At 37.4% G+C, this 20,023-nt stretch overlaps 1 protein-coding gene across 3 annotated transcripts in view; it reads right to left on the bottom strand.

The window, feature by feature from the left end:
- Positions 1–20,023, bottom strand: part of MIB1 (MIB E3 ubiquitin protein ligase 1) — a 138,077-nt gene that overhangs the window by 11,085 nt on the left and 106,969 nt on the right. For all 3 annotated transcript variants that reach the window (XR_006821036.1, XM_046024771.1, XM_046024772.1), the window contains exons 14-18: positions 16,597–16,683; positions 13,981–14,142; positions 10,008–10,189; positions 7,974–8,166; positions 4,487–4,565 (exon numbers count right to left, since the gene is read on the bottom strand). Coding sequence is in view for 2 of the 3 variants with exons in the window: in XM_046024771.1 (XP_045880727.1) it covers positions 4,487–4,565; positions 7,974–8,166; positions 10,008–10,189; positions 13,981–14,142; positions 16,597–16,683 (703 nt within the window). In the remaining variant the exon portion in view is untranslated. The remainder of the gene's footprint in view (positions 1–4,486; positions 4,566–7,973; positions 8,167–10,007; positions 10,190–13,980; positions 14,143–16,596; positions 16,684–20,023) is intronic.

Here is a 20,023-nt window from a genome sequence, read left to right as displayed (position 1 = left end):
CCCTGACCCTTCAAAACCCTCAGGTTGTTTTTCAGAGTCCATAGTCTCTTATGGTTCGCTTCCCCTCCCCAATGTCCATAGCCCGCTCCCCCTCCCCCAATCCCACCTCCCCGCAGCAACCCCCAGTTTGTTTTGTGAGATTAAGAGTCATTTATGGTTTGTCTCCCTCCCAATCCCATCTTGTTTCATTTATTCTTCTCCTATCTCCTACCCCCCCATGTTGCTTCTCCATGTCCTCATATCAGGGAGATCATATGATAGTTGTCTTTCTCCGATTGACTTATTTCACTAAGCATGATACGCTCTAGTTCCATCCACGTCGTCGCAAAGGGCAAGATTTCATTTCTTTTGATGGCTGCATAGTATTCCATTGTGTATATATACCACATCTTCTTTATCCATTCATCTGTTGATGGACATCTAGGTTCTTTCCATAGTCTGGCTATTGTAGACATTGCTGCTATAAACATTCGGGTACACGTGCCCCTTCGGATCACTATGTTTGTATCTTTAGGGTAAATACCCAGTAGTGCAATTGCTGGGTCATAGGGTAGTTCTATTTTCAACATTTTGAGGAACCTCCATGTTGTTTTCCAGAGTGGTTGCACCAGCTTGCATTCCCACCAACAGTGGAGGAGGGTTCCCCTTTCTCCACATCCTCTCCAGCATCTGTCATTTCCTGACTTGTTCATTTTAGCCATTCTGACGGCAAAGGCAAGGGAAGCAAGGGCAAAAATGAACTGTTGGGATTTCATCAAGATCAAAAGCTTTTGCACAGCAAAGGAAACAGTTCACAAAACCAAAAGACAACTGACAGAATGGGAGAAGATATTTGCAAACGACATATCAGATAAAGGGCTAGTATCCAAAATCTATAAGGAACTTAGCAAACTCAACACCCAAAGAACAAACAATCCAATCAAGAAATGGGCAGAGGACATGAACAGACATTTCTGCAAAGAAGACATCCAGATGGCCAACAGACACATGAAAAAGTGCTCCACGTCACTCGCCATCAGGGAAATACAAATCAAAACCACAATGAGATATCACCTCACACCAGTCAGAATGGGATTTGTCTTATATCTGAGAGCAAATCTTTTTCTTAAAAATTTAAACAACTAATTTAAGTGGCTCACTGCATAATATATAACCACAATTATCTCAAATTCTTTTAACTATTATGTTAGGTTGTTATATTGCTTATATAAAATCTTTCTTCCTTCCTTCCAAAACAGATACATTCTTTCCTCCTTCTGGCCTGTCAAGGCACCATTTTGTACTCTTCAAGGTTCCAATACTCTGCTTCACATTCCTGGGATGTAGGTAATGCCTAAGTGCTTCACTATACAGTCCTTGAAAGACAGGCATTTTCCACCTCAATTGCATCTTCCTTAGCAAATAGATGTTTAACCATGTGTCTACACAATGGAGAAAACAATCTACTTCTTAGTGTTGTGAAAATAAATGAGGAAACACTCTAAAAGAGATTAAAATATCTGGAGCACCTGGGTGGCTCAGTGGGTTAGAGGTATGACTTTTTTTTTTTTTTTTTCAAGATTTATTTATTTGACGAGAGAGATCACGAGTAAGCAGAGAGGCAGGCAGAGAGAGAGGCGGAAGCAGGCTCCCTGCTGAGCAGAGAGCCCGATGTGGGGCTCAATCCCAGGACCCTGAGATCATGACCTGAGCTGAAGGCAGAGGCTTAACCCACTGAGCCACCCAGGTGCCCCGGGGTATGACTCTTGATTTCAACTCAGGTAATGATCTCAGGGTCATGAAATAAAGCCCCATGCCCTGCTCCATGCTAGATGTGGAGACAAACTGCTTAAAATTCTCCCTCTGCCCCTCCCCTGGTGCTCACGCACGTGCGCTCTCTCTCTCAAAAAAAAAAATGACTAGTACAACGTAAGAGCTTAATAAAAGTTAGCTGCTACTCTTGTTACATATGAATGAAAAGACAATGTAAAAACTTTGGGAAACTCCTGGAGAAAGTACCACAGCAGGGCTAAAAATTTGTATTATCAACTACTTATTATAACCAGCTTTCAAGTCTCTGTAGGTCTCACTTAGGTCCAGGACGGGGGGGGGGGGGGGGGGGAGATGCCTAACTACAGCCTCCAGGCCAAACCCAACCAGGTGCCTATTTTTGCTCAGACTTTTTTTTTTTTTTTTTTTTTTTTTTTTTAAGTGGGCTCCACACCCAATGTGCAGCCCTAGGCAAAGGGGCTTGAATTCACAGTCCTGAGATCAAGACCTGAGCTGAGATCAAGAGACAGATGCTTAACAGACTACGCCCCCCAGGTGCCCCCAGGTACCTGTTATTGTGAATAAAGTATTAATGAAAAGCATTCCCACCTATTCATTGACATATCTATCATCTATGGTTGTCTTTGCACTATAATGGCATAGCTGAGTAACAGGAAAGAGTTTTAAGTAGTTACTACAGAACACACGGCCCACAGAGTCAAAAATTTATTATCTGACCCTTTAAAGAGAAAGTTTGCTAGCCCCTAGACTATGAAAACTAAAGTAACCTGAGCTCTTTTTACTTAAGACAGAAATCCATAAGTCCTCCTACAGTTGATAATAGCCATTATACTAGTCTTTGGAAAACAAAAACAATTATGTGAGGAGAATGTTACAGGAGGAAACCTTGATCCTTTCTTTAGCTGATGAGCTCCTATCAGAATGAAAAAATCACCAAGGCTTAAAGCAAATCCATGCCAATGAGATTAATCTATCATACAATTTGTGTATTACTTAAACATTATACTGAAAATCAATACCTACTGACTGAACTTTTTTAAGATTTTATTTATGAGAGAGCGAGTGCACAAGTGGGAAGCTGAAGGGAGTGACAGAGGGTGAGGGAGAAGCAGACTCCCCACTGAGCAGGGAGCCCAACATGGAGCTCCACTGGGAGCTCGATCCCAGGACCTGAGATCATGACCTGAGCTGAATGAAGGCAGACACTTAACCAACTGAGCCACCCGGGTGCCCCTTGAACCATTTTAAAATAGGAAATACCATGCTTAACATTGAGCCCATTTAATAAGTAAGGTATAAATTGTTAAACTTGCTTAAAATCCTTCATTGATGAATTGATTGAATGAAAACAAAAGTTAGAGGAGAATGTTGAACAGTACATGAATATGTAAAGAACAAAGGGAAGTATAAAAAGCAAAGGCGAAGATACGGAGAAAGGGAAACCCTCCTACACTGTCGGTGGGAATGCAAGCTGGTGCAGCCACTCTGGAAAACAGCATGGAGGTTCCTCAAAAAGTTGAAAATAGAGCTACCCTACAGCCCAGCAATCGCACTACTAGGTATTTACCCCAAAGATACAAATGTAGTGATCTGAAGGGGAACATGCACCCGAATGCTTATAGCAGCAATGTCCACAATAGCCAAACTATGGAAAGAACCTAGATGTCCAACAACAGATAAATGGATAAAGAAGATGTGGTACATATCTACAATGGAATACTGTGCAGCCACCAAAAGAAATGAAATCTTGCCATTTGCAAAGACATGGATGGAACAGAGGGTTTATGCTGAGCGAAATAAGTCAATCAGAGAAAGACAATTATCATATGATCTCTCTGATATGAGGAATTTGAGAGGCAGGGCAGGGGGGGTCCTGGGGGTAGGGAATGAAAAAATGAAACAAGATGGGATAGGGAGGGAGACAAATCATAAGGGACTCTTAATCTCATGAAACAAACTGAGGGGTGCTGGGGTGGGGAGGTAGGGAGAGGGTGGCTGGGTGATGTGGACACTGGGGAGGGTATGTGCTGTGGTGAGCGCTGTGAAATATGTAAGCCTGATGATTCACAGACCTGTACCCCTGGGGCAGTATAATCATTAATGTTAATCATTATATGTTATATATATCAATAATCATTGTATGTTAATTTTTTTTTTAAAAAAAAAGCAAAGGCCTTTGAGAGAATATGTTTAAGAGATATTTTAAAACATCACTTGTACTTTAATATATTCTCCCCAAAAGTCCTATAACCTCTTCTGACATAAAGATTAAGAAAGATTAAGAAGGCCAGACATTATACCGCCAAATAGTTGCTGTGGTGGTTCTCAGTAGTGGGGAAAGTATGCAGGAGGGCACTATCAAGGTGAAGACAAATGAGGATGTGCTAATTTTTATGTGAGCAGGGCTAGACTAAATGTTTCGAAATTCATTTTTGGAAATAAATTTCTATTGTGTGTGAGGAGATCATTTTGTGCTGATACAAATGAATCAAAAGGTGAGTTAGTAGAAGATAGCTTATTCTGTCTTTGCTAACACTCAGGAGCAAGGAAGGACACAGGTGACATTACACATAGTACAGAAGAAGAGATGGAAGGTAATAATAGAGGCCACCAGTGTTTTTGTTCAAGGGTTATTAAAACAAAACAAAACACTCCAAGCTATAATTTGTGTTATTTTCTATTTTTATACTGAGTAAGTTTTGTATAGGCTACTTACTCTCACAAGCACACATGTGTCCGCAAGGCTGAAAAAGAACAGCTGCTTTCTTGTCAGAGCATACCACACATTCTTCAATCTACAAAAAAGTGGTTACAGCACAAGTGTGAACATCTATAGATAAATCTCCCAACTCTAACAGTTCCTTTTGTATCCAAGTGTATTTCCTCGATACGGCAACACTCTCAGCACAGGAAACTTAATATGTACTCCTCCTCGGTCCTCTACTCTTTTGGTTACTCATTTTTTTACCCTTATAGACCCTGACCCTTCACAGGTTCTATTTCCATATTAGTCTCCCTACCTGTCTCAAAGAATGATAAAGAAAACTACATTTCCTCTGTGGGAAGAAAGACCAAAATAGACTTTTTTTCCCCAAAAACTAATTTGACAGAAAAATTCAAAAAACCCAATAAAGAAGTATAAAAATAAATATAAGCTAGGTTTCTAATATTAATAAAAACCCAGTCAGATTGGCAGACGGCCAGAGCCCATGTGGAATTTCTGTTTGTTCACATTGGAGGAACTTTCCCTGGACTTGGTTAGCTCCCCTACACTGGTGGGAGTGCATGGCTTTGGGCTGTTCTTTCTCCCTAATCTCTAACGCCACAAGACTTCCACAACCTATTCACAATTTCTCTCAACTTTACCTCCTCTTCATCTCCACTTCTTCAGAGTTTTGAGTGCGTAGCTACTTCTCAACCTGGCTCTTGGCTTTTCTTACCCTCACCCATCCCACTGCCCTTGCTTCGCATTCATCTTTCACCTGTTCTCCTCTCTTCTGATACACGTTCACATTTACCTATATCTGTGGCACTTCATACTACTGTCCAAAAGTGATGACCACCAGTCACCTATAATCTCACCTAACTAATCAAATAGTGTACACATGCTCTCCACGGACTCTCCCAACTTATACCTTGCTCTGTACGTAGAATTTCCATAGCTGAGTAACAGGGGAAAGAAGTAAGACATGGTGGGTTTATTTTATATTCCTAGATTCCTAGATCTTTTATATTCCTAGATTCAAACTACAGCTCCACTAATAACAAATATATCTAACATTGTTGAGCCACAGCTCTTTTTATCTGAATGATAAAGAACAACCTTTCTTCACAGGGTAGTAAAGGGTAAATCAGGTATTATGTGTGGAATGTTTAGTTCAATGCCTAATACAACATCAGTGTCCAAAGCATGATAATTCTTTTCTTCTCTCTATACAATGATGTGCTATTTCTTTAAAAGATTTCCAAAGCAACTGTTTATACATCTGAATTGTTCATAAAAAGTTTAAAATAATCTAGCAAATTGATTAAACAATCATTTACTTACCAAATCCCTTAATATATATAATATGTGTATATATATATATATAAATATATATATATAATATATATATATATATATAGTATTAAAAATCTTTGTAGCCTTAACTTTTTCCCCCTTTGGATTTCTTCCTCAGGTTATATTCCCAGGAAAAGAATTACCAAATAAGAGTAGGTTTACTATAAACGCTCATAAATATTGTCAGGATGGTCTCTCAAAATCATGAACCCATTTATTCCACCACCAGCAGTGTTTAAGAGAGTGTTCATTTTCCACTTTCCTGGCTAGCATTTGTAAAATGTTACTTATGCTAATTTGACAGGAATGGTTAATGGTAATTCATAATTTTTTATTTACATTTCTTTAATTGCTAAAGAGACAAGGTTTGTTTATTCCCCTTCCTCTAAATACTAGTTTTATAATTTGTTGTTATCTTAATGAAGATGTTCATTATCCTTTAACCACTTGGGGTCACTATTTCTTTATATTCAAAGGCTCTGCAGCTAACCTGGCAAATCTATCTAGTGGGTATATTACTTTTTGTACTTTTCTACAGGTTTGAAAATTTCTTAATCTGAAAGTCAAACTGACAGTCTACTAATTCTTGGAAGTGAAAAGTAGTCTAAAACAGAATGACAACATATTCCTCCCGTGTTCCATCAATCTTCCCTCCATAGACAGTTCTTAATTGTGTCTGTCTATCACCACACAGCAGAAAGAACAAGGATTTAAGAATCAAGAGATCTATGTTTGATATTCTGAGTGAATGTCTCTGAGCCTCAATTTTTTCAACTGTGAATCCTAGAGCTGGGGCTTCCAGCGGGCAACCTGGGGTTCTGAATTCACTTATATCTCTCTTAACGCACCTACACCATCTTATATGGCAGAGTAGCTTAATCTAAGTCTCAGTAGGTTACAATTTTTTAGTAAGGAATTATGTATACCTCTGTCTTAACTACAAAACAAGGGCTCAATAAAGATTTGCTGAAATGGGTTTAATCTAACACAAAAAGTTTCAAGTGTAACAGCAGAATACACAGATCAATCTAAAAATAAGAAAATGGCTTAAATTCTTTCAGATTCATTCCCAAACTGTTGCTTAGAAGGAACAGTCTTCTAGTCTTAAGGTTCCCTATGAAAGTGTACAAATCACTGCCAAGATAACGCCTTTTAAGTCACTGCCAGCTAATTTATTATAAGAATTAGTGCAGCTCCTTTCTAATTAATGAAGGTAAATGAACAGCTTAAGAAACATCAGGGGAAAATGAGAATAATAAGAAGGGAATGAAAAAAGAGTATAAATTTCACAAATGAAACCAAAGAAAACCAAACATATCTTTTGGTTTAAGCTACTCATCTTAAGAAAAATCATTTGTAAAAAACTTAAATCCCACTTACATACACATATGGAAAAACTAAAAAGGAAAATCAATTATTTTAGTACAGCCAAAATGGAGAAGATGGTACAGTTATGATAAAGCACTAAGTTACACAGGAAAAGGATGGAATCAGAAACCAAGAAAAAGAATAATATTTCTCAAAAAGCAAAGAGTCAGACAAGATAAAAAGTTCAGAGTGGATACAGAATTTGGCCTTCACTAACAGCAAGATGATCAGACTTTATCTGCTTCTTGGTGGGACTCAATACAAAGTGAGTAGCATCATCTATGAGAATTTCTTGCCCAAAATGTTTAAGCGGATTCTAATCAAGCCATTAGATCAAACAGAGTTTACAGGAAACACAGAGGATAAGGAGACAAATTAAACGACACTATGCTAAAACAATCAAATCCAGAATGTATGACATTCTACCAAAAAAAAAAAAAAAAAAAAAATCAAGTGGTCTTTTATAAAGAGTCCATGTACTCAAAAAAAAGTATAAAATATATGTAACTACAATAAAAAATGGAACCCAATAAATCTCTAGGTTATAAGAGACTTTGGAAGCAATATAGTAGATTTTATTTTTAACTTCTATAGTTTACATTTAAAGAAGGAAACTCAAAATTATTCTCTTGATAAATAAATTATATATTCTTATATTTAAATCACTTAGACTGAAATTTAACAGACATATGGTATCATATAATCTTACTTATCATTATTTATAGTCTGAAAGAACTTCATAAAATGATAAAATACTGTATTAAAAATACATTACCTTTGTCCTGGACTGAACTTGTTCTTTACAGATGAGGCATTTCTTGACTCGTGGAGAACATAAAGAACAGGTAGCAATATGTCCACATGGCCCAAAAAGTGTATCTCTCTTCATATCTGAGCACACCATGCATTCTTCTAAGGTTTCAGAATCATTACTAATCATAGAAGGACTTCGAGAACCCACTTGACCACTAACAAAAGAAAATACTTATAATCAATCCTATCAGAATATTTATATTACTTAATTAAAATGCTTTTAAAAATATTGAGAGCATAATTTGTATAACACAGCTTTAGTTATGTTAAGAAAATCAAGCTGTAACATCTGTTTAAGAAACACTATACATTTTTCCATTTATATACATCTCTGCATCTTTCATACTTCTAGTACTACTTAAATTTCAAATTGAACAAATAGCTCACCCAACAGAAATGGGTACATCTTCTTCTAACAAAGAAATCAAAACACTACTTACAAAAAATTTAACATGAACACAGTTTCACTCAGACTCTGTTTCATTTATATAGAACCAGCAGAGATGAGCAGAGGAATAAAACAAAAATTCAAGCTAGAGCCCACATTAGTTATCCTAACTACAGACAGAATGAACCCTCCAGCAGAGTCCATAACCGACAGGGCACTGTGGAAAATGTGTCACTGCAGCTGCTGTTTTTGACATTTCTTTAAATGTATCCTTAGGAGCATAAAACTGTACTATGTAAAGACAGAACTCATCTATAAATCTATAAATACAAGACAAAGAAATACATAAAATGACCAAGTACAGCTATAGAAAGGGGATACTCTATTTCTACCACAATCTTCAGAAACTCGTGAACACACACACATAAACCAAGTCCTTTCATCTCAGACACCAGTGTTAAGGTTATTACTGAAGTAATTATGGTGCCTTCTATGATTTTAGATGCACGCCATCATTTTGTAATAGAAGTTTACATTCCTTAAGGATATTTACTTACAGAAATGTATATACCTTTCTTATAACGTTAATTTCCCTATTAACAAAGTTCTAAGGTATTGATTCCAACAAGAAGTTATTTATCACTACACCTAAATTACAAAAGAGGCAAGAGAACACAAAAATCAAGGGACAACTACTAAAATGTTCAATGACAAGAACCAGATATAAAGGGCAATAATAATTGCACAGCACCATTTGGATAAAAAAGGTAATGAAATATACCTTTTTGTATGTCTACAATATCTCATAAGAAAATCAGTTGTGTTATAAATAATAATTAAAATCACTGACATATTTTACTTTTAGAAAAGAAGACAAGTGTGAAATCATTTTGAGATTGCTCCATCAGGAATTGGTTCCTTCATGTACTCATTCTTTTAAATTCATTCATCCTTCATTGATACTTGGTGCCTGTCAGGCACTATGCAGGGTGCTAGAATTATTACTAAGTTTGTGTGAGATACACCTTACTGGTGAGCATGTAAACTGCCTCTCCTAAAAAAGTCTATTAAAGGGGTGCCTGAGTGGCTCAATCATTAAGCAGCTGCCTTTGGCTCGGGTCATGATCCCAGAGTCCTGGGATCGAGCTCCGCATCAGGCTCTCTGCTCAGCAGGAAGCCTGCTTCTCCCTCTTCCACTCCCCCTGTTTGTATTCCCTCTCTCACTGTGTCTCTGTCAAATAAATAAATAAAATCTTTAAAAAAAAAAAAGTCTATTAAAATTTTAAATATATCTAACACTCACGCAATTTCACTAGTAAAAATTTTTCTTATAAATTTCTTGAACATGCAGGAGTACTGGTAGATCAGACAGATTTAGGAAAGCTTCTTACTTCCTAAGCATAAAGTGTCATATTCAGTAATACAGAGAATACAACATGCAATAAGAGACATAGTGTCTTGCAGGAAAATTTTTAAGGAAGAAAGGATCAACACAAAGATGATGAACAAAGACAAAGACATTTTGAAATAAAGTCCTCCATTATGAAACCACATGGTACTTTATATATAGAGAGAATAGTAAGTTTTATGATAATAAATGATACAAACCTGACTTTTTCCTTATGACACTTTGCCAGTGCTTTGCAGAGACTTGGATCAGGACAGAGATCAAGTGGCGATTGACCCTTCTTATTTCGAATGCTAAGGTCAGCACCATTGGCAGCCAAAAAACAAGCAATAGATGCTGCACTCTTCTTCTCTGCCCCCTGGGTACCAAGTCCCATTATTAACTGAAATCAAATGAAAAGAGTCATGATTTTCCCCTTAGGAATCTCTTACCAGTTCTCAACACCAAATATATGTGTGTGTGTGCATATCTGTGTGTATTATATAAAAATACCCTACTGGAAAGAGTGGCCTATATAAACATGGTAGGCATTTATGAATTGCAGTCCTAACATCCACTCCCCTCTTCACTCCAGTTTTCTCAGGTATAGTCTTAGGACTGACCCACTGTCTAGTTTTACAGGGGGGCCAAAGAAGGCTGAGACCAATCAGACAGCTACCTCATCTATGTGATTAGTTCAGGGATGACAAATAAGGTCAATTCGACCAATAAAACTGAAGAACAGGACATATTGACATATTGAGGAAACAGTAATCCCTTTTCCACTCAATGTAGCGCTGGAGCGGCTGGCAACCAACATGAAATAGAGAACAGACAACAGAACAAAGAACCACACCAAGGAACTGAGCCAAGAAATGGAGGAGGAGATAAATCAGGGTTTGCAGTCACATGAGCTACTCATTCAATAATGTTATCAAATATCTGTACAGCACCTAAAATGGACCAAATACTATGTTTAGCACTTCCCATGAATTAACTCATTTAATCTTTACAACAACCTTATGGAGGTAATTATTCCACTCCCTCCTTTTTAAAATGAGAAAGGAGGGATGCCTGGGTGCTGAGTCAGTTAAGCATCTACCTTTGGCTCAGGTCATGGTCCCAGGGTCCTGAGACCAGGTCCTGTGCTGGGCTCCTTGCTCAGCAGGGAGCCTGCTTCTCCCTTTGCCTCCCTTCCTCTCTCTCACTCTCTGACAAATAAATCTTTAAAAAAATAAAACGAGAAAGGAGGCACATAGGAGTTAGAGAATTTACCAGTAGTCATACAGAAGGGCAGCAATTCTCAAGCACTTTGGTCTCAGAACCCCTTCACATTCTTAAAAATGATTCTAAAATTCATACAGAAAGGAGAAAGACTTAGAATAGTAAAACAACTTTGAAAAAGAAGGAAAAAGTTGGAGGACCTTTAGAACCTGGTTGAATATTTATTATAAAGCTACAGTAATGGGTACCTGGGTGGCTTAGATGGTTAAGCATCTGCCTTTGGCTCAGGTTATTATCCCAGGATCTTGGGACAGAGCCCCATGCCCTGCTTCTTCCGGGGAGTCTGCTTCTTCCTCTCCCTCTACCTCTCCCCATGCTTGTGCTCACACTCTTTCTCTCTCTCTCAAATGAATAAATAAAATCTTTAAAAAATAAATAAATAAATGAAATGAAAATAAAGCTACAGTACTCAAGACAGTAGGGTTGGCATTACATAGCTAAAGACACAGATCAGCAGACCAGAAATCAGGATCCAGAAAGACTCACACATATGGTTAATTGATTTAGGACAAAGGCACAACAGACAACACAGTAGAAAAAGTCTTTTCAACAAATGGTGGTGGAATAACTGGAACATTCACATGCAAAACAATGAGTTCTGATACTTTATACTATATTTAAGAACTAACTCAAAATGAATCATAGTCCAATGAAAGACCTAAATGTGAGACAGAAATCTATCAGAATCCTAGAGGAGAACACAGGCAGCAACCTCCTTGACCTTAGCCACAGCAGCTTCTTGCTAGACACGTCTCCAGAGGCAAGGGAAACAAAGGCAAAAATGAACTATCAGGACTTCACCAGGACAAAAGGCTTTTGCACAGCAAAGGAAATAGTCCACAAAACTAAAAGGCAACCAACCAAGCCAAATGGGAGAAGATAATGCAAATGACATATCAGATAAAGGGCTAGCAAACTCAACACCCAAAAAACAAAATATCTGGTCAAGAAATGGGCAGCAGATATGAACAGACATTTCTCCAAAGAAGACATACAAATGGCTAACAGACACATGAAAAAATGCTCAATATCAGTCATCATCAGAGAAATACAAATCAAAACCATAATTAAATACCAACTCACACCAGTCAGAATGGCTAAAATTAACAACTCAGGAAACAATATATGTTGACAAGGATGCAGAAAAGGGGGAACCCTCTTGTACTGTTGGTAGGAATGCAAGCTGGTACAACCACTCTGGAAAACAGTATGGAGGGTCCTCAAAAAGTTAAAAACAGAGCTACCCTACAACCCAGCAATTGCACTACTGGGTATTTATCCAAAGGTGATCCGAAGAGGCACTTGCACTTCAATGTTTATAGCAGCAATGTCTGCAATAGCCAAACTATGGAAAGAACCCACATATTCATCAACAGACAACTGGATAAAGAAGATATGAGGTATACATACAAAATGGAATATTACTCAGCCATCAAAAGGAATGAAATCTTGCCACTTGCAACAACCTGGACGGAACTAGAGTGTATTATGCCAAGTGAAATAAGTCAGTCAAAGAAAGACAAACACCATATGATTTCACTCACATGTGGAATTTAAGAAACAAAACTGATGAACATAGGTCAGGGAAGAAAAAATAAAATAGGCTAAAAACAAAGAGGGAGACAAACCATAAGAGACTCTTGACTACAGAGAACAAACTGAGGGCTGCTGGGGTCGGGGGAGGTTGGAGGGATGGGATAACTGGGTAATCAGCATTAAGGAGCTCACTTGATATAATGAGTACTGGGTGTTATATGCAACTAATGAATTACTAAATTCTACCCTGAAATTAATAATACATTATACGTTAACTAACTTGAACTCAAATTAAAAAAAAAAAAAAAAAAAAGAATCATAGTCCTAAAAGTAATAGCTAAAACTTAATACACTTCAAGTACAAAAGAGGAGAAAACCTTAGTGACCTTGGGTTTGGCAAAGATTTTTCATATAGGACACAAATCAAAATTAAAAAACTTCTTCTCCTCCAAAAACACCATTGAAAGAATGAAAAGACAAGCCACAGATGGGGAGAAAAATAAGTGCATGTCCTGTATCTGATCTAGAACTTGAATTCACAGATTCTTACAACTCAATAGTAAGAAAAGAGCTCAACAAAACAATGCACAAAAATTGTGAACAGGCACTTCATCAAATACTATGTGAGTGAAAAACAAGCAAATGAAAAGATGTTCAATATCAGTAGTCTTTGGGGTTCCTGGGTGGCTCAGTCGGTTAAATGTCCCCTTCCGCTCAGGTCATGATCCTGGAGTCCCAAGATCAAGCCCTGCATTGGTCTCCCTCTCCTTCTCCCTCTTGCTCTGCTCCTCCCCTGTTCATGCTTTTCTCTCTCTCTCACATACTCTCTTTCAAATAAATAAATAAAATCTTAAAAAAAAAAAAATCAGTGGGTGGCCCTGTCCATTAAGCATCAGCTTTTGGCTCCGGTCATGATCCCAGGGTCCTGAGATCAAGTTCCACATCAGGATCCCTGCTCAGCAGGGAGTCTGCTTCACCCTCTGCCCAACCCCCTCCCCTGCACCTGCACCCTGGCTGCTTGTGCTCACACCCTTGCGCACACGCGCTCTTTCTCTCAAAAATAAATAAATAAATAAATAATTTTTAGAATAAAACAAATATATCAGTGGTCATTAGGGAAATACAAATCAAAACCCCAACATACCACTATGCACCTATATGAACAGCTAAAGTTAAAAAAGAAGAACCAAACAACTTTCAGTAAGAATTTGAAACAATTCATCCAGAATTAACTATACTTAATCCATAAACTATATTTCTACATACGCAGTTCTGATAAATATTTTATCAGAAACAAATTAAATTAACCATAAATATAAGATGTTCATTAAAAGATACTTCCAGTAGTACTGAATTAAAGATTAATTTATTTACTGTGTTTTTGGATGGCTCCCATGCAGCATCGACCTTCCCCACATCTTGCATATCTTGGAGCTGACGTAGTTGAGACAAGGTGTGATGCCTCAGAGCTTCATGCAAAGGAGTATCCCCATCCTTATCCTGAATATCTAATTTGGCACCTGCACGGACCAAAAGCTAAAAGAGAAAGACATCTCATTTTGCTAAGGTGTCTCTGGCCCATAAGAAATTACTATGTATCTAAAGTAACACAGACAAAAATCAGAGAGGGAGACAAGCTGTAAGAGACTCTTAACTATAGGAAACAAACTGAGGGTTGCTGGAAGAGAGGGGAGTGGGGATGTGGTAACTGGGCAATGGGCATTAAGGACATGTGATGTAATGAGCACTGGGTATCATTTGCAACTGATGAATCACTTAACTCTATCCCCTGGAAACTAATTATGTTAATTAATTGGATTTAAATAAAATATAATAGTAACAGTGATAGAGTCCCAGACCTACCTGAAGGGGATTGCCACTAAAGCTAATTATCTTTATATATTCGCTTGCTACTCTCAAAATTCCTGGGGCTCCTTTACAAATACTGATGAGCTCTATTTACTCAAATATAGTGAATCAGAGAAAACAAAAAGAAATGAGAACCAGTATGTGGCTTAATTCATCATCTCTAAGATCAAAATAACTGGGAGAAATTTAGGACTTTTTCTCTTTTCTTTTTTTATTTTTTTAAAGATTTTATTTTTTCGGGGCGCCTGGGAGGCACAGTCAGTTGAGCATCCAACTCTTGGTTTTGGCTCAGGTTGAGATCTCAGGATCATGAGATTGAGTTCCACACTGGGCTCTGTGCCCAGTGTGGAATCTGCTTAGGTCTCTCTCCCTCTCTCTGGACCCCTCCCCCCTGTTCACTCATTCTCTCAAATAAATAAATAAATCTTTTTTTAATCTTTTTTTTTAAGATTTTATTTATTTATTTGACAGACGGAGATCACAGAGAAGCAGGCAGAGAGAAAGGAGGAAGCAGGCTGCCTGCTGAGCAAAGAGCCCAATGCGGGGCTCGATCCCAGGACCCTGGGACCATGACCTGAGCCGAAAGCAGAGGCTTTAACCCACTGAGCCACCCAGGTGCCCCTAAATAAATAAATCTTTAAAAATAAAAAAGATTTTGTCAAGTAATCTCTACAACCAATGTGGGGCTCGAATTCACAACCCCAAGATCAAGAGTTGCATGCTCTACCAACTGCACCAGCTATGCACCTCCTTTTTCTATTAATTTCAGATATGTGAGTTGGGATATTTTAAGTACTTCCAATAGGACCAAATCATAAATGTTCACAATTCTTCCATTACTTAAACAAGCAAGTTATCTATTCTATTCTCTTTGGTCAATTTTCTCCAAATATATAGTCATAAGGAAAGTCCAAAATCCCAGATAAATGATGAATTTTTAGCAAGAGGAATTTTATTTTTTTAGTATTTAAATTTTTAAAAATTTTAATTCAATGATTAACATATAATGTATCAGAGGTACAGGTCTGTGATTCATCAGTCTTATCTAACACTCATTGCTCATTACATCATGTACCCTCTTTAACACCCAGCACCCAGTTACCCCATCCTGCCACCCCCCTCCCTTCCAGCAACCCTCAGTCTGAGCAAGAGGAATTTTAAATAACAGTAAATGTCAAGTGTCTCCTAAACTACAACATCTTAAATAAAATGAATAATTGATACACCTCAAAGATATTTTAAGTAGTAAATATAACTTTTTATTTAAGACTTTATTTACAGTGCTTTACTGATTTTCCTAATCCTTTCAACAACAAATGCTGTCAGAGTTTTAGAAAAATATCATACACAGAAGCCAATCTCAAGCGTATGGTCTTACCTATACTGGCAAATTACTGTTTTGGGGTGACTTGTTTATTTTGTTTTGTTTTACTTTGTTCCAAAAAGCTTACATAAAATGTCACTCTAGGACAGTGTTTCTCAAATTTGAACATGCATGAAAATTACCTGGAGGACTTGTTAAACCACAGATTGCTAGTTCCCACCCCTGGAGATTCTGATTTGGTCGGTCTGAGGTGGGGCCCAAGAATTTTCTACCAAGGTCCCAGGTGATGCTGATGCTGCTGGTTCAGCTTCTAAACTTTAAGAATCACTGCTCTACAAAAAAATTTTAAACCGATAGTCTTTCAAATATTTTCTCTGGAATATCAGATTAGTCAAATAAAAATACATATTTCAGCCTTTTTGGAATCTGTGCAGCAAATGTCCAGCCAAAGCTTTTAACTGTAGTTCACTCTCAATTATATAAATTAAGAGGGAATGTAATTTTTAAAAACCATTTTATATGCTACTTTGAAATTCTCTGATTTAATATTTTGGGAAGTCACAAGTCTGACAACAAAATTATATAACAGACTTTGAATATCACAGTTTTAAGATTTTCCCTATTATAAATTAAAACTCTTTACCCAACTGATGCAAAATATTAGCCTAAAATAATGATTTTTAGATCTAACTATGCCTTTTGAAAAATTGAACTATGAATAATTTTCAAGACCTTCTAGAACTCTGTCTGGTTAAAACACAACTACAAGGTAAGAGTCTTGTTAATAAATACTTTACCCTCACAATCTGGGTGTGCTGTCGTTCAACAGCAAGGTGCAGGGCAGTTTGCTGGTTCACATTCTGGATATCCAGGTTAGCATTACCCTGAACAAGAAGGACAAAGTTTACATTCTCAAAATTTGACAACCATGAACACTAAAACTGTAACTCTTCATGAGGAATTAATAACACAGAGCACCGTTGACCACTTTTCTCTCTTCTAGCTACTCCAACATTGTTCTCATAACAGCTGCTGGCAATACAGCAACAACTGGATGGGGTAGTAAACTTTCGGAGATGGAACAGCAAGTTTACAATAATTATTTATTATGGTGACTTCATATAGGAGCAGTTAAAGAACAAAGTTCAGTACAGGGCTTAAACACAGCTCCCTCTCAATCTCCATTATACAGCAATAGAAATAATTAGCTCCTTTTAACTGTAAGTAATATTTCCTAAAAATTCTATTAGTGACTCTTCATATTGGATTTAGATTTACTTTAATGACCCAATAAGGTCACCTCCTCTTGCTGCATGACTGAGCCCTTATTCAGTGAAAAGGAACTTAGCTGGAGGGTGAGAAGACAATGTTTAATTAATTAGTACATAAAAGTATTTATTAAAGGGAAAGCAAAAAGTCCTACCAGGGTCCTGGAATAGTCACAGCACTGTATGAGAACAGCTGATTCCAATGACAGAAGAAAGAAACCGAGAAGCAAAATCCTGAGCTCACTGGCACAGAGGGCCCTAAAGCTTCAAGAACTTAAGCAAGCATTCTGCCATTTCATGCTCATTTCCTCAGCTCTAACACAGTCATAGTACAACCTATTCCAGAGTCAGTGTGATGATGGGGTTCACGATGGGCTGCCCCAATGTAATGCCACCTTGGCATACCGATTATTTTGAATTAAAGTTACTTAAGAAACAGCCAGTGCAAGGACACGCTGACCTTCCTTTGTTCCCATGAAAGCAGGAAATAAATTCCCTGTGAAGGCTATCCTCCCTGCACCTGCAGGGTAGAAGGCATCCATATTGCCAAAGATGAGGAATTAAGGGCCAAGAATTGACTATATAAACTTTGTTACTTCATTTATTTATTTGCTACACCAAGTGCAAACTCCTTTGTGAATTTTCCCCAAATAACTATTTGTTTAAAAGGTATAAAAGCTGCCTGCTTCAGTCACTTTGAATAGTCTCATGTCAGCATGCCTGTTCTCATTAAATGCAGAAAGTGAGGGATTTTCTTTTAAGTTTCCTAAACTTTTCCATTATTAGATTTTCCAAAGTAGTATTCACTGTATGATATACCGTAATTTGTTTACCTAGACTCTAGTTCATGAACATTGGGCTTGCTTCCAGTTTGAGGTTATTACAAATAAAGCTGCTACAAATATTTAGTACAAATATTTGTGTAGAAATGTTCTCTTGGGTACATACTAGAAGGTAGGCTGCTGGGTTATACGGTAAATACATGCTTAACTTTATTAGGAAATGTCAAATTATTGTCAAAATGGCTGCTTTGAAAAATGCCAGCAATGTATGTGAATTCTAAATGCTCCACACCCTAACCAATATTTGGTTAAATTGGTCATTTTCATTGGTAGGTGATAGTAGTAGTAGATTAGTAGTATTTCACTGTGGTTGGAATTTCTAATCCCCGAATGAACTATGGTAATTGAAGCAAAATCACAAGAAATATGATCAACATACAAAAAACAACTTTTCCTATATGTTTACAATATACAATCAGAAACTGAAGGCTTAATATAATTTACAATAGCGTGAAAAAACTACTTAAAGATAAATCTAAAAAAAAAAAAAAGATAAATCTAAAATGTGCAGAGCAATTAAATGCCAAGACTTTTTTTTTTAATTTTTTTTTATTTTTTCCATTTTATTTTTTCAGCGTAACAGTATTCATTCTTTTTGCACAACACCCAGTGCTCCATGCAAAACGTGCCCTCCCCATTACCCACCACCTGTTCCCCCAACCTCCCACCCCTGACCCTTCAAAACCCTCAGGTTGCCCCAACCTCCCACCCCTGACCCTTCAAAACCCTCAGGTTGTTTTTCAGAGTCCATAGTCTCTTATGGTTCGCCTCCCCTCCCCAATGTCCATAGCCCGCTCCCCCTCTCCCAATCCCACCTCCCCCCAGCAACCCCCAGTTTGTTTTGTGAGATTAAGAGTCATTTATGGTTTGTCTCCCTCCCAGAATGGGAGAAGATATTTGCAAACGACATATCAGATAAAGGGCTAGTATCCAAAATCTATAATGCCAAGACTTTTTAACAGAGAAACTAATCATCTTGGGGCGCCTGGGTGGCTCAGTGGGTTAAAGCCTCTGCCTTCGGCTCAGGTCACGATCTCAGGGTCCTGGGATCAAGCCCCGCATCGGGCTCTCTGCTCAGCAGGGAGCCTGCTTCCCCCCCTCTCTCTGCCTGCCTCTCTGCCTACTTGTGATCTCTGTCAAATAAATAAAATCTTTTTAAAAGAAAAAAGAAAAAGAAACTTATCATTTGATTCTAAAATCTATAGGGAAATTCAAAAGATCTAAAATACTGAAGTAATTCTGAGAAAGAAGAACAGAGAACGAAGTTGGAGGACTTATTTTAACTGATTTCAAGACTTACTAAAAAACAATAATCAAGATAGTGTGATACTGACATAATGTCAGTTATCTGTATTTTAGATTGAAAAGGAACTTTTCACAATTACCAATGCTAACAACAGTAACTTTAATAATAAAGGCTTACTAGTCAATGGTACTGTAATAGCATTGTATGGTGACAGATGACAGCTACACCTGTGAGCACAGCTTAATGAATAGCATTCCAATTGTCAAATCACTATGTTATATACCTGAAACTAACAATGCATGTCAACCATACTTCAATAAAAACAATAATAATAATTAAGCCTTAAAATGGCAGGGGAAAACAAAGTTTAACTTTTGAACTATTTTTTTAATCTAAACTAGAATTCTATAGTTTAGGGAGTATCTACCTTATAATGTGATGTTAATTACACATAATGGACAATTCACTGAATTTTTCTGCTATTTCATCTTCTTAACTAGACTATAAATTCCTTGAAGTCAGACAGAGGTCACAGATAATTCTTTGGTAACTTTAGTGCTTCTCTATGACATATGTATTTATAAATTTTGCTGAAAAACATCATAAAACTACAGTAAATAAGTTCCCTTCAAAATCCAATCTCATAAAAATGTAATGTCATTTTTTTTAGAGATGAATGAAATGACTGAAGTGAACCTGTGCTGCTATCCAGCCACAGATTCCAGGAGTCCAGCAGTTTTCATGACCTGAATTCCCAAATCCAGGCTGCAGCCTGGTGTTTCTTGATGGCAACTAGCAACATGAGCTTAGATACCAACATAATGGTTCTTGGTCCTATGGCTGATGGATACTTATACAACAGTGGCAG

The sequence above is a fragment of the Meles meles genome, chromosome 12, assembly GCF_922984935.1.
Source record: "Meles meles chromosome 12, mMelMel3.1 paternal haplotype, whole genome shotgun sequence".
NCBI classification, from domain to species: domain Eukaryota; kingdom Metazoa; phylum Chordata; class Mammalia; order Carnivora; family Mustelidae; genus Meles; species Meles meles.
This window is presented reverse-complemented; position numbering and strand designations above follow the sequence as displayed.